The 16,295-nt window shown below is 35.1% G+C and overlaps 1 protein-coding gene across 1 annotated transcript in view; it reads right to left on the reverse strand.

The window, feature by feature from the left end:
• Positions 1–16,295, reverse strand: part of SEMA3D (semaphorin 3D) — a 188,277-nt gene that overhangs the window by 101,308 nt on the left and 70,674 nt on the right. Inside the window, exon 3 of the mRNA XM_070615643.1 lies at positions 1,857–2,017. Within this exon, the coding sequence (XP_070471744.1) occupies positions 1,857–2,017 (161 nt within the window). The remainder of the gene's footprint in view (positions 1–1,856; positions 2,018–16,295) is intronic.

A 16,295-nucleotide genomic window follows, 5' to 3' on the forward strand; every position in this document is an offset into this window, starting at 1 on the left:
AATTTATTTTAAGCAATGATCTAATACACTTGGTTCAGATAAATGGACTTTTTCTTCCAACGCCTGAAGGCAGAAACAACACAAGAACAAATTCCCTTAAAAGTATGAACTGCTTTTTGCTACTGTACTAAAACAGATATATTTCGAAAAATGCTTTGTTAGCCATGTATCTCTTAAAGCAAAAGTGCAAAGCTGACAAAGATTTTCTTTGCCCTCTTTCATAAAAATAGTCATCCCCTGCTAAGATATTTACTGATGATTGAGACATTAGTTGATAACATCAATAGACTCTCCTAGGAGTAGGAGCACTTTTTAAGAAATTCCTAAGGAAAAAATACACCCTTAAGAATAAATGGAACAGGGCTAGAATGGCAGAATGGAGGGTAAGCTTTTCAAATTCTAGCACATAATCAACTGCTTATTTCACCTTACTGTAAACAATATCCAGACAATAGAATAATTATAATTTCTTTCAAATAAGATAACTTTATAAGCTTGTAAGTATTTTGGGGATTTAACACAAGTCGAGAACAACCACTGGCAATATTTTAGCTCTGATTCCTTCTTCTGGGAACACAGACTACATGAAATGCAAGTATATACATTTGCATTCAAAGATTATTTCTTATGAGGTCTGAAGACTCATAAGAAACAACTACTTTTCTTTTGGTGAACTTTAGTGAAAAATGTGTGGAAGAACTACTTCAAACTTACATGACTAAAAAGCAAAAACCATTGTTTCTAATGAAGGTGTAATTAGGCAATATTAACACATATGGAGATAAATATTTTGCCTATGTAGACTAAAGCCCTGAGTGCTGATAATATTCAAATAACTTAGCAACTGATATTTAGTTATTAAAGGCATCTCAAAATTAGAAGGTTAAGTTAAAGTGGTCATTGTAGATGAACGCTATGTGGAAGCTTCAAGGTCCTAATAGGATCTAGAAACAACTCTTTTTGAATGGGAAGAAGCATCTACTAATTGAATATTGGGAACTATTGACCTAAAACCTTGCAATGGCTCCTAGTATTTCTTTGGCAATACTTCTGAAAAAGAAGAAAAAGAAAACCCAATTAAAGATGCCTAATAGATGCAGAATATGTCATCTATTATGTCTTCTTATCAGTCATTCAATCCCTTCTAGTCTTGGCACTCATCTTGCTTGCATAGATATTGATATTTGCTGAAGAACTAGCTAAGAATAATTGACAAGTCCTAAGGTGTGGCACCCTTTCCCTTGGGTATTGTGGTCCTAGTTGAAAATGTAGGCTACAGCAGGAGTTGCTTTTTGTGTTTTGAATAACTAGTATATATTTCCTTCTAGTAGTAAGATTATGAGCCCACGGTTGGGACATCATTAATCTTCACTATCTGAGTGTGACTGGGCCATAGGAGAAACCTGTTCAGATATAAAATGAGAGTGTGGAGAAAACAGCGCAATGTTAAAATGCTACCATAGTCACACTATCAATTGACAGTATGTTTGTTAATTGAAAGTTAATAAAAATTTTAATTTTACAATAATTGTTACAGATATAAATGTTAAGCCTTGATGAATACTTCATTTCCCAGCTCTTCAATTCAAAACTTTGCATTTCTATGGAGTAATATAGTATCCATTTATTTTTCATGACTTTAATTCATGTTTTCAAAAGTTTTAGTATTATACTCATTCACTCTTAACAAAGAACATGTATATGTACTTTAATCCATAAAAATCCAAAACATGTCAGAGGCAATATGTTCTTTCAATATTTTTTTGACATGTATTTGACATTGAGTCACTTAACACAAAAGAGAAGGGTATAGATGAAATAAATGCATCCAGTCAACTATATATAAATAAACTGACCTTCTTAAAATTTTTGTTTAAGTCAACCAGACTGAGCAGGAAGATGTGGTCCTTGGCTCCCAGAAGCAGCCTGCCCCTCTCCTCATCTAACAGAATAGTTTGGAAATCCAGTCCTTCTGATGAACCCAAAAAGGGAATACAGCTATTTGAAAGTAGCAAGTCTATGGGAAAATGAAAGAAAAAAATTCTTAATAAGCAAAATATTTATTTGCCTCAACACATACATTGTCTTACTATGTAAATACATATATACAGCATGAAAACTCCAATTAGATATATGCATATAATATACAGTTTTTAGCACATTCTCATTTAGAAATACACATAATTTATCATATTTGTGGATACAATATTTATCTTACATATGAACAAATGAATGATATTAAAATAAATATAAAATGTTAATTCAAAAGCAAATAAATGCAAAATATTTCACAACCTGTATTCATCATAAAGTTATAAATTAAAGCATCTACCTATGGTAATACTTTCAAACTGATTAAATTAATCAATATATGCAAAATAAGCATCAAACCAAGTGTGTGATAAATCTCATAGCATTTCTTCCCCTCCTACTTTTGATAGTGTTTAGACTGATGCCCTTGTTTGGAGGATTACACTGTGCTTACTTCATATATTCAGGAAGATGTAGACAAAGAGGCTGAAGCCAAGAAAATGGATTCTGAAAGAGATATGATCCTGAACCAGTAATAGAATCAGAACTGTGAAGTGGGAAGGGACCCTGAAAATCAATTAATGCAAATTCATGATTTTACAAAGGAAGTTACTTAATTCCAGCAAGGTGAAGTCACATGCCCTAAAGTCACAAAAGCATGTGGTGGCAGAGCTGATAATATAACCTTAGTCCCAGTCTCCCCTTCTCTTTGACACTTGTCTGTAGATGCTAATTCTTTGTTTCATTTATAACTATGACATGGACGGACTCCTATTTAAATTTAGGTCTGGGTTTACAGGAACCCATATCTTTTCAATAGATTTTATCCCAAGTACTTATCATACTCTCTCATTTCTACAACCCTAGAGTAATAAATACCAATAAGGTAATAATATCACTCATCATGTATTAAAGTCCACTGTATGTTACCAGACTTTGAAATTAAATCATTATTTTCAAGCAATTCATTATTAATTGATGAGAAAGATAAAAAGAGATAATGTCTCAGAAACAGGCATCAAGAAACTTCTAAAATGTATCCTGGCGGTTTTCAACCTCTGTAAAATGGATATTTGAGTCCCTTAAATTTAAAGCCTATATATTCCATCCATCAAGTGTGAACTTTATTATTATTTCATATTTTTGAAAATTCCTTTCACTCTTTTTTCTAACTTACAATGGTTAAACATTATTTCCCTTAGTAACTTACACAGATTTTTGTCTTAGTTTTGACAAACCAAAAGGCTGTACGCTGAAAAAGACAGAATACTATCTGTCTTTGAGAGGACTATCTCAAATGAGTGTGGCTTTACTAAACATAAATGTCTTATTAATATTTATGAATCATGCCTTATGTACATAAGATGGAAGTCTGAACTCTATACTAATTATTTTTCTATTAAGCTAAACATAATTTTAATAGTTTTTCAGACCAGAGACAGAATGGAATAATAGATTTTAGCATCTCCCAATGCAGTAAGCCTATTTTTGCAGGGCTAATATCCAATAAACATTCCATACTGGTTTTAAAGTAGAACTGAGGAGAGAAGAATGGAACCGACAGAACAGATAAGACAGATATAACCTAAATCCTTAACAAGAGAAAATGTTTCACACAAACTTTTATTCATTCAGGCGATTCTATATCTTCCATAGGATTTCTTCTTGTTTAAACAAAGAACAAAATAGGCAAAATGGAAAGTATATAAGGGGATTTCCAAGAGTATATCTTGACCCAACTAATAGAGGAAAGTAGGGTATATGATATAAATCCTTATTATTTCAAGTGCTCATAGATAATAATCAACTACTTTGAACCATGCTTTGCAATGTTAATTACAAAATGAAACCAGTCTTAGCCTAATGAGTGAGAGTGTGAGCTTTACATCCACACCACGTGGGTCATATCCTAGCCTCATAACTCTAGCTGTGTGATCTAAGGCAAGAAACTTAACTTCTCTGTGCCTTAGTTTTCCCATCTATAAAATGGGGATAAAAATAGAAACTATGTAATAAATCATGTAAGTGTGAGGAATAAATGAGTTCATATATGATCAGCATTAAAATAGTGTCTGGCACACAGTAAGTGCTATGTAACTATCAACTATTATAACGATGATGATGTATTTTTTAAACTCTATACAAAATCTATAAAAAGGAAGTCATAGTATTTCTCAACTCATGATTAAAGGTGGTAATTTACATAAAGTTCTTGGAACAATGCCTTGAATGTAGAAAAAGTTCAATAAATACTAATTATTATTTTGAATATGATTATTAAACTCTGAGTTGATCTAAATAAGTTCTATTAAAGAAAAATATTGTCTCATCTTTCATTAAATCTGACTTATGAAAATTAGAACGTGTGTATTATTTTATAATGTTGGAATAATATTAAAAAGCTATTCAGTCCACAAATGTTTATAAGCAGCTACTACGAGTTAAGTATTGAGCATGTAATTAAGGTTGTGGGATGAGCAGGCCCTGCCTTCAAGTGGCTTACAGGTCAATGTGCAAATAGATCTGTAAATAAAACACAACATAGGTGAAATAAATTCTCATCTAAGTATACACAAAAGGTTAACAAACCTTTCAAGTAATTAATCGTTCATCACCTTACAAAAGGAGGTTATAAATGAGAACAGTCTTGAAGGACAGATAGAAGATTTATAGGAAAGAGACAAATAACAGCTTATTCCAGGCAGAAGAACACTAAAATATACAAGGACAGATATCACCGTATGTTGCACTCACACATGGCATTTTTAGTACGTCTCCTACTCTGGAGTGAGACCTCCTTAAGGACAAAGACTATGTCTTATTATCTTTGAATCCCCAGCACCTACATAGCTCAGAGTCTGAGATAAATTAAGTACTTAACAGATATTTGTGGAATTGAAGTATTCGGCATACTGGAACATAGAGAATATGTGGGGGCACTGAGAAGTGAGGCTGGACGTAAAGGCAACCTCCAGATAATCAGTGCCTGAGACGGCAGGCTGGAGAGTTTGGTTAATACATAGGTAATGGGAAGCCACTAAAAGGTTTTATGCAGGAAAGTGATTAAGACTACAAGTGAGTGTTAGAAAAATAAGTCTGGCTGCAGTGTTGAGGATGGATGAGAAAGGGAAAGGCAGGGGCAGGGAGACTACCCAGCAGTCTCTAAAAGATGGTGAATTATGGCAATGCCAAGAGGAGGAGGGAGATGTTTAAGGATCTTGCAACTCATTTTTTGTTTCTACTTACACAGTGAGTAAAATAAATACAAATTTGACATAGTCATTTGTTTTATTTTCTTTTACCATAACCACTTCTACTGGGTTTAGCTTCAAACAAATTTGACAAGGAAAAACAGCTGCAAAAATAGTGACTAACCTGAAGTATTATCATTTCAGAATGATCTAATGTTGGCTGTGACAATGTTAGCATCAAAACAAAGTATGCTTCATCAATCCTTTGAAGCCAAACTAAATAATTAGACTTAGGCATTACATATGAAAATTTCTTGGGCTGATGCACACATTTTGAAAAGACCTTGGGACTGGGATTGGAACAGGTTTCCTCTTCCCCAAGCAGCTTATCTTTCTTGCATTTCTGCCAAACCAAGCAAAGTCAATTTTGTTTCCACGAGATCATCAACTAAAGCCCAGGAAGAAAAGTTAAATCCAGAGCCTGCACCTTAACACCTATGGCTAACACACTCCCAGGACCTCAGGAATCAGAGATGCATTCTGGCTCCACAGGCTACAAACTCATGAACCTTAATGACTAATAACTGACAATATATTTGAGAGCTTTATTTTTTCTTCTCCTAAACTGACAAGTCTCAGGCACGTGATTTTTAAGATTATCCAAAGTTTACGATCCTTTTGAACAGGACCTCTATCTCTTTTCCCCCCTTGGTTGGTGGGGTGAGTGTTACTCCACACATGCCATTCAGAGGAGGCCTGCTCTGTAGGTCCTTAACCAGCCCCACCTTCCCTCACATGACCGCAGCATTTACCTCTAGGTCCTAAATGTATTCTTTGTTCTTTCTGCCAAACCTCTGACCTAATCCACACTATCACTCTTTCGAACCATTCTTTTTAGCAATTCATCATCCTACCACCTCTTTCTCGGTTTATAATCTGACTCAATCATCCAGGCCCTCAAATTCCTGCTCTCATTCTAGCAATATACTCTTGGAAGATCTACAAGCTAATTACTTCTGAAATAAATGAGGCAAAGATATGATTATTCACTTATTCCACTAGTTTAAATATGGAAATCATGCACATGATAGATTTTAATTCAATGATGACACAGAAAAGATGTTCATGATCCATAAACCACTATAGATCCACAGGATGGTTCTGAGGATCAAAAACCCTATAAACAACATGATATTTTCATATGTTTCTATGTATGTGTGTATTTTCTGAAAGGTATGTACAAAGTAAGCATTGACATCTCCTGATATCTTACCAAGATTAACAGGGAAAACTGTATGTTTCCCACATACAGTTAATAACGATGTTTAGAATAATTTCTCATTTCTAGCACAAGAAAGTGAGTCACTACCCTCATAAAACTTGACTTTTGAAGGCAAACAACTGACTCATCTGAGATCACCAGATACTCTGCACGTGCTGCAAAAACTGATAAGTTCCACTCTCATGGATGTTACAGCCTAGTGGAGAGGAAATGCTCACTCACAACAAAAATGAAAATATATTTGAGACAAAGAACAATAATACTTAAAGTAGTAGACTCTTAAATATCTTTGATAGTAAAATGGAAAGAACTTCCTATCTGTATTTCCTTTAGCAAGTCCAATATTGCCACTTCAGTTCTCTCATCAATATGCGGGGGTAGAGAAACCAAATGGTCACTAAGCTCCTTCCAGCACCGGTGATCTATGGCCTTAGAACCTTGTGTTTAACGTTCTTAAAATTGAGGCATCAAGTAACAAATCGTCATTCACCTATCTATTCTTGGCCATTGCTCTGTTCCTTTGGAGCAGGCAGTCTCTATCCTCTCTAGGAAGAACAGAAATACAGCATAAAGCAATTAAAGCTAAAGGGAGATCTTATCAATAATCCCGTTTGATTTACATGTTACCAATTCAGTGAGGTCCAGAACCGTTAAGTGGGCTTCACAAAACCAGTTAGCCCTTAGTGGTGCAGTGCAGCAAAAATGAATCTACTCACTCACAACCAGATGCCCCTCTGTGTGAGGCAAAGGCTAAGAATCAGATAATCCCTGTTCCTATTTGAAATAAACTTTTGTTCTGAAAAGAATTCTTTGTATCTCCCTTTACTATCCCCAATACAATTGTTCACTCAGCCTGAAGAAACATTTGACCTGATGATCTACATTCTTCCTCTTCACCCCAGAAAGGAAGGGAGTGGTTAGTCACGTTGAATCTAATAAATTTAGGATTAAACAACACAGACTTCCTCAACGTTTGACCATTAAATGAACAAAATCCCATACCTTTGGAATCCTGCATTTATTGCCAGAAATGCTCAACTGGGTGGAGTTGACAGTTTCTTTCACCAGAAGACTACATAGCTAAAAAATGGCTTCCCACATCTTTTAAAAAAGAACATTTAAGGGCAAGTTTTTTTTTTTTTTCAAATAAGAAACTCAAGGTTATTAAAGGCAAACTTCATGAGGTAAAAAGAAAATCCCCTTTGAGGAAAGTCAATTTCCAATTAACTCCAATCTAAAGTGGAATTCCTCAGCAGAGAAAGTTTACAACTAAAAATGGATCCAGATCAAAACCCGGTCGCCTTTCCCTTCCATTTCAGGACATTTGGCACAAATTCTTACCCCACCCACTCCTCTCCTCCTCAAGGAAATAGCCATTATATCAGTAGGGCTGTTCTGAGGTTTCTTGAACATGGTCACATCTCCAGTGTGTTCTCTGCAAAGCTGTCTAAGTAAAGAAGCGAAAGAGTTTTTATTCCTGCCTTTTCCATAAATTCAGCTTTCCTCCTTGATCTCTGAATTCCCAGCACTTTCATGCTGACTGTTAGTATCCAAATATTCTTTCTATGGAATTCCTTCCTCCCACAGCTTCCAGAAATGTTTTGGCTACCAAACCATTCCTCTCCAAGAAAGCCTGTTCTCAGTTTAGTCAAGAATTGAATAAAGAGATCAAACTGTTGATTCTAAAATGAAAATTAGCCCCCAATGTTGTGGCTCAGGGAGCCCTTGGCTCTCTGTGAACCTGTATTTGCTTCTCCAGCTTTTAGGCCAAGGCAGCAAGTATTCTTTCTTGGATGCAAACTTTGGAAAATTAACTCATCTTGAATTGACCCCAGGAGACCTTTCAGTTCATTTTCTGAGGCTTGAGATCATACGAAAAGATTTTGGTTACCATGATAGCTCACCTCCACCTATTCAAAATGCCAATTATTTTCTATTTATATACATTTAGTCTCCAGAGCTAACTGTTCAAGCAATATCAACTATATAAAAAAAGAACGTTATTCAAACCTAAAATCCCTACAAAAGACTACTTCAACATTATATTATCCTTCTACTTTGGTGAGAAGTTCAACCCTAAACGTTTTCCTTCCTGCAAATGCAAGTCAAATCAGGAAAAAAAAAAATTAAATTCTCATTTGCTCTTCTGCAATGGAATGTTAGAGATCATTCTGTTCATTAGGTCTTAGTACATTATCTATGTCAATAATAAATCACATGATATCTCATAGGGAAACAAATTAGAAACAAATAAAGCCTATTATATCATCAGAGCTATGTTCTTGCCAGGACAGGATGTGGAGTAGCAGTGTGGCAATTTTACATTGTCACATTTCCCTCTACATCCATGATTTTAAATCACAGGTTTATTCTTATTTGGCTAGCTTTCAATAGCAGATGCTTTATATAGTCCATCACATGTTAGATTCATATTTATGATTATGAGTACTTGTAAATTCTTACTTTGAGTAAGAATGAGTCCTTTTATATTCTCAAAAGCTTTGCTATGATAATTTTTCCTACTGACCTTTAAAAAAGGCTAACATTATAAATATCTAGTACATTTCCAGAAGACCAATGCCATAATAGAATAAACTTCCTTAGACATAGTTGAGAGGATAATTCTGGGGAAGATTGATTTGTTGACAATTATTTTCCTAACTCCTTTTAAAGTATTGAGAAGTTCTCTTTTTCAAATCTCAAGGAATGTTTAAAATTAAAACACCATGTCACAAATGAATGTGGATTTGTTTTCAATCAAATATGTGAATTTAATTTTTAAAAAACTCAAAGTCATATCTCAGTACACCACCTACTACTGAATGTAAATAGTATGAGAGTAGCAAATAATCCCTCAAGCTAAGATCACCACAATTCATGTATAGAGGAAAGAGTTATGAGAATAACTTAAAATATAACAATATTACCTTTAAAAATTAATTATATTAATCAAAGTTAAGCATACGTATGTCAGAAAGTAATGTTAAAAGGCGTCTGTAAGCCCATCAGTCTCTTCTCCCATCTCCTGTCTCCCCCCAATCTAGCCCCCATAATAACACACTTAGTAGTATATTTTCTATTCATTTTCATATTTATAAATATTAAGCATACACTATCCTTTAAAAAATCATTCTCAGACATTTCCATTGAATTCCTCTTTACAGAAGTTGAGAATTTTAGTTTTCTTATGCCAACTCTTTCCCTTCTACCAAGCTCCTAACATTATAATTATGCCCATTTTTATGAAAGCTGTGTTCAACGATTCCATTACTATTGCAAGGTAAATATTTTTCCCTATTTAGGAAAGCAGTGTTCTCTGATTATACTTTCTTTCTTGAAAAAAACATTGCTTTTATTAGTAATTTCCCAGTTGTGACATTTGATTAGTTTTCTTTAAGATCATGATCAAATCTTTCTACACTTTCTGAAAAATGCCTCCATAAAATTTTCAAGTGAAATTCTGTCAGATTGTTCTTTGTTTTTATCCTGGAGACATCCCTCCTAGGGTCTTTCTCCCTCTTCCTACAATATAGATTGGCTGGTCTCTGGCCTAAGAAACAGCTTTCTCAAATTTCCTTCTACTTCTCTCCTATTATGAATCCCATCTTTCCTGAATCCCATGTCTTCCTCCTTGATTTATTATCTTATTTAGTGAGCACATCTCCAGAAGCTTCCTAAGAAAGGGTGACTGAGAATTAAAGTTTTGAAATTTTCCATGTGTGAAAATGTCTGTACTTTACCTTTACTGATAGTTGGGCTAACTATTGAATTCTGAGTTGAACAGAACTCACTGTCAGAGATCTGAGGCATTTATACACTACCTTCCAACTTCCAAAGTCACGCTTGAGAAGTCTCATGTCAGATCCCAAAGCCTTTGAATGTATCTTCTATTTTTCCTGGAGGTTATCTGAATCACCTCTTCAATCTTGATATTTTGCCATTATGAAATTTAAAATAATTGGTCTGAATATGTTTTGGTTTTTGTTTGGGGGGTTTTTTTGTTTTTTTGGGGTTTTTTTCATTTATCACACTGGAGACCCAGTGCAACAGCTGATCTGAAATCTAACTTCCACTGATTCAGGAAGTTTTCAGTTTGGCTTTTCATTCAAAATGAACAGAAGTCAATTATCTGTTTAACTTTTCGCTAGGTTTCCCCCAGAAAGGGTTCTCTAATCACTTGTCCAAGAAGGATAATCCTGGTAGACACGTGCAGAGAATTTTCATCAGAATATGCACATAGACTTCCAAAAGCAAGATTAAAAAGAGTCATAGAATAATGTTATCCTTAATTTCAGGCAGTATTTATAGGGCATAAGCAATAAAATAATGTTTTCTATTTATAGTTTCCTATAAATTGTTTTTCTTTCATGACTTGTTAGTTCTCTACTAATGACTTCAAAATAGACACCTAAAACGCAACTGCCTCTCCTAAGTCACAGTTCAGAATTTCCAATAACCTGCTTGGTATTGTCAGTCCCCCACACCCCTACCCCCAACCATCTCATCCTAATGACTTTTTTTGTTTGTTTTTTGGTGAGGAAGATTGGCCCTGAGGTAACATCTGTCACCAATTTTCCTCTCTTCACTTAAGAAAGATTTTCCCTGAGCTAACATCTGTGCCAATCTCCCTCTATTTTCTATGTGGGACACTGCCACAGCAAGGCTTGACAAGCAGTGTGTAGGTCTGCACCCAGTATCTGAACCTGCAAACCCCAGGCAGCTGAAATAGAGCATGTGAACTTAACCACTACACTACTGGGCCAGCCCCTCATCCTACTGACTTTTAATGACTTTAATGACATGGCCTAGGCCCCAGGCTCAAAATATCAGAATCGTTTTTTGTTTCCCTTCCTATTCCCTTACTCCTTTTTCCCCTATTTAAAAACAATTAGTACTTCTAAGTCTATTTCACTTCCCTCACACCAATATCCAGCTAAATTTAAAGCTTTATAGATTCTATCACACAAATTTTCTATTCTTCCTCCTCAAATATTTATTCCTACTGTCAGCTGGGCCAAGATCAATATTACTACTTCTCTAAATTACTATAACAGTCTTATAAACAACTGTGTTCTGCCCCCCCCCCCACCTATCCCTACCACATAATGTAGCCTACTGTGTTTTTCCCCCTAAATCACAATTAAGTTAGGTCAATTTCATGATCAAAAATCCTCCAGTGCCAACATATACTGCATTCAATAAGCTCTAAATTTCCTCCAGTGTTCAAAGTTCAACTTCATACTCAACCTCCTCTGAAATTCTTTTAAATGTTTGGTTTTATTTACCCTAATCCAATGGTATTAATCTTTTTGCAGTTAGTTTGTCCCTTAAAAAGACCAGAAGCACTTGCAGATAAGAATAATGTCTAAATCACAGCTGCAATTCATCACCACTTCTTGCACAGAAGAAGCCTAATAAACACTTAATTAATGACTCTTCAAACTAGTGATTCTTGTTTATGTTGGTTTATCTACCTTCCACCTAAATCAGATTTATTACAGTCTTACTAATAATTTAAAGGTTAATGTGCCATTTGGAGACCCAACTGTAGCTCTAATGCTTTGCAATCATAAGGGGTTCCTGTTGTCACCTCCAAATGCTCATGTCGGGGGTGGGGGAGAAGCGAGGGGGTCTGAAACAAAACACCCTAGAGAAGACCTCCTCAGGATTTGACGTGCATTCTAATCAACTGGGATTCTTGTTAAAATACAGATTCCCATTTAGAAATCTGGGAAGAAGCGTGAGATTCTGCATGTCTAACAAGCTCCCAGATTATGCTTCTGCTGGTCCTTGAACCATACCTGGGGTAGAAAGGCTAAAGAACACTGTGGCCCCATTGCATGGAAGAGCTGCACTCTTTCCCTTTTCTCTATACTGGAGTTTTTCTCAAATCCTTAAATGATAGCATGTGTTAGTTTATGCAAGAGGGCCAAATTATTATTTTTTTCCTTCACAAGTCTACATTGGTCAAATGCGTACATCCTTAACTTATTCTAACTTAATTTAATTAAGTTATAACTAACAATTCCTACAAGTAATAAACGACCTGCTTAGTTTAAACCAATGATATATAAACTTTTTCCCCTCAGTTTTCTCATATAAAGAAGAGAAGTACATTTATTTAATATTAACCTGGAAGCAAGATGCAAAGATGACAAGTTATGATTTCTTATTGACGTTTAAGTAATTTTCCTGTTATCTGTGGCAGCAGAAATTCTTCATAAGATGCCTAAATATAATTATATTTTTAAAGACCTTCAATTAACTCAATAATAAATTATGTTTGGTCTCTCTTTGAAGCCTGTCATAACATCAATGTTGTCCTTTCTAACATGCAAGGAGCTTTCCCTCTATCATTCAATGTGATCCTTAAGGAGAACCAGAGGGATTATCACTAATTTTCAGATGAGAAAACCTAGACTTAGAAAGAGGAAATAATTGTTCTAATGGTGCATGGACAGGACATGCCAGAGAAAGAGCTAAAACCTATCCAGGTCTTCTAACTCTAAGCCCCATGACCCATTACAGCTATATTTTATTTTATTTTATTTTTTTGAGGAAGATCAGCCCTGAGCTAACATCTGCTGCCAATCCTCCTCTTTTTTGCTGAGGAAGCCTGGCCCTGAGCTAACATCTGTGCCCATCTTCCTCTACTTTATATGTGGGATGCCTACCACAGCATGGTGTGCCAAGCGGTGCCATGTCTGCACCCGGGATCTGAATCAGCGAACCCCGGGCCGCCAAAGCGGAATGTGCAAACTTAACCACTGTGCCATAGGGCCGGCCCCAACAGTTATATTTTATATTTTAAGATTTAGCATTACTTAATAAAAATTAAGATTCTTTTTCAAAACAACGCTACTTACATTTTTACAGAATACATATACCCACAGACAAGTTCACTTCTATTGCTCTTTCTGCTTCACCATTCCATTGGGATCACGGAAGTATGTATCTTATTTTCTAGACTGTGTCTGGCTCATTGTGGCTTTAGTCAAATAAACTCCTTTACGAGTATCTTTCTTTATAAGTAAAAAGCACTTTAGTTCTAATTTATGCCTCTTTTGAATAGAATTTAAATCAGTTTAAAAGACTGTTAGAAAAATGCAAAATGTCTGTTACTAGTTCTTACGAAATAGAGAGGAATTTGTCAAATATTCTGTTAAAAAACATCCAATGACATTCATTTAAAAATGTCCTTAAATTTACATTTTATACATATATTGAAAGAATCTCACTGTAAAAATTCCTTTAATAAGATCCAAGGAATTAGAGCCAAATTTTAGTTAAATGAAGTCATAAAACAAGCAGTTGCACATAAAAATTTTTATCTCCTCAATAATTTAGCAAATAATAAACCAACTACATAAAAGATCTGTTCAAAAAGAACTTTTAAACCAAAACAATAGTTGACTGTGTTTAATCCCAGAAAAAACTGCCTTTACATAAGCTATGCCCCCTTGTAAAGTTCCTTCCATATTTATGCATATCCAAAGACACAACCAAATTGTCTCATGACGAAGTTCCTTTTTACCATTCCAGAAGGACACTGCTGACCAGTGTAGAACTCAGTGACTTTTAGATATCTTCTTCATTCCAGGAAGGCTGTTTGTAGAATACGTGTTTGGCAATATTACATCATATATTACCTTATATTACAGTGTAACTTCTACCACTCTGTGAACCTCCACAGATCACTAATGTTTAGAATAGTGCTCCACATACAATGTGAAATAGATTTTAATTATTATTAAATAATAGTGTTGGATACAGGCAAGTTGTAGCACAAACACTATTGAACTGAAAAGCAGGAGACTTGGATCAGTTTTTTAATTATCTACTTATACAACCCTGAGGTTATTATATTTAAACTTTCTGGAACTTCATTTCCAAATCCTTACACATCAATTTGCTAAACATATATAGTACTTACAACCTGTATCACTATATCAAACTGAACATATTCCTCCTTGAAAACATTCTTATATCTTTTTAACCTCTCTTTCCATCTAGACAATAGTTGAAACTGATAATGAACCAGATAAGAATTTATTATGCAAAATAAGCCACTTTTATTAATATATGTTTTAAAAGTAGCCTGTTTTTAGAGAACAAAATGAAGTGTCACCAACATTTTCTTCAATAGGGTATGGACTGTCCCATGTCTCTCCTGAATCATCAACTATTCCTTTCCCAATTATTTTAATTAGCATATAAATATGCTGTTTTTAAAAAACAAGTGTCTTGATCTCACTGTCCTTCCAGCTACTACTGCCCATGTCTCCATTACAGGAAAACTGCTTGTAAGAATTATCTACAATTGTCTCCAGTCCCTGAGCTTATGATTTTAAGAATCCACCCAAATTGTGCTGTGGCTCCCACGGTCAAAGACGCTGTCTCATCAAGGTCAACTATAAACTTTTGTTGTTAATTTTTACTTATCATCTTTCATGACACATTAGCTGAATGACACTGCTGATAATCCCTTGTCCTTTCCTTTCTTTCTTTAACTTGTATACTACAACTCCTGATTTTTCTCCTACATACCTGGGCACTTTTTAGTTCACACTGATGTCATTCCTCCTTTCTCTAATTTCCTGACTTAAGAGTATCCCAGAATTCAACCTTCAAATTCTTCTACATTCCTTGGTTATCTCACAGAGTCTCATGAATTTAAAAATTCCTATATGCTAACTGAGAAATTCATGCCTTCAATTGACATCTCCCATAAATTCCAGAAATTACATATTTAAATGCCTTCTTGGCATCTCACTTAGATATCTAAAAGCCTGCTCAAACAAATACGTCCACTTGATCTTCCCCCCAAAATCTACTTCTTTCACAATCTTTGCTATCTCAATTAATGGTAACTCCATCCTTAGATCAAAAAAAAAAAAAAAAAAAATGGAGTCTGACTTGACTTCTCTATCTCTTACTTCATATCCAATCTATCAACAAATCCTGTTGGCCCTACCTTCATATCCTTTTCTTCTACCTCCACTGCAACCAGTCTGGCCCACAGACCATCATTTCTCATCTGGATTATTACAACAGCTTCAAATTTGGCTCCCTATTTCCCTGATCTCTCCCTTTCAGTGTATTCAAAACACAGAAACCACTGTTGTGTCCTACAGAAACCACTGTTGTGTCCTACAACGAGAGTCACATCATGTTACCTCTGTGCTCAAAATTCTCCAGTGGATTTCCATAACACTCAGACTAAATAAAAGCCAATATTTTAACAATGGCAACAGTGAAAGAATCTAATCCTTCTTCCCTCCTATTAACTCTCTGATTTAATCAATCCTTTTCTTTGCCCCATCCCACTGTTTTTTTAGCCATACTCTCTTTTTTAGGATCCTTGAACATGCCAGACATCTTTTTGCCTCAGGACCTTTGCACCTGCTATTCCTTTTGCCAAAAAACATTCTTTTCCCAAGTATCTGCATGACTGGCAACAGTAATTTCTCTAAGTATTTGTGAAAACATCACTCTCCCAATGAGCTCTTCCCTGACCACCATATTTGACTCCTACACTCTCACCACTCTTCAGCTAACTTTCCTGATTCATTTTTCTCCATAGTACTTATCATCTATCTTGCTTTGTAATGTACTTATGTATGGTCTGCCTTTCCATATAAGACTATAAACTACATGATGACAGGGATTTTTGCCTCTTCTATTTGCTGATATACCCCTTTGTTGCCAGAACAAGGCTAGAAACAAAGTGGGCATTCAGAAACTATTGACTGTTGACAGTTGGAAATCATATACACAATAACATTCTCCTT

The sequence above is a fragment of the Equus przewalskii genome, chromosome 4 (assembly GCF_037783145.1).
Source record: "Equus przewalskii isolate Varuska chromosome 4, EquPr2, whole genome shotgun sequence".
NCBI lineage: Eukaryota > Metazoa > Chordata > Mammalia > Perissodactyla > Equidae > Equus > Equus przewalskii.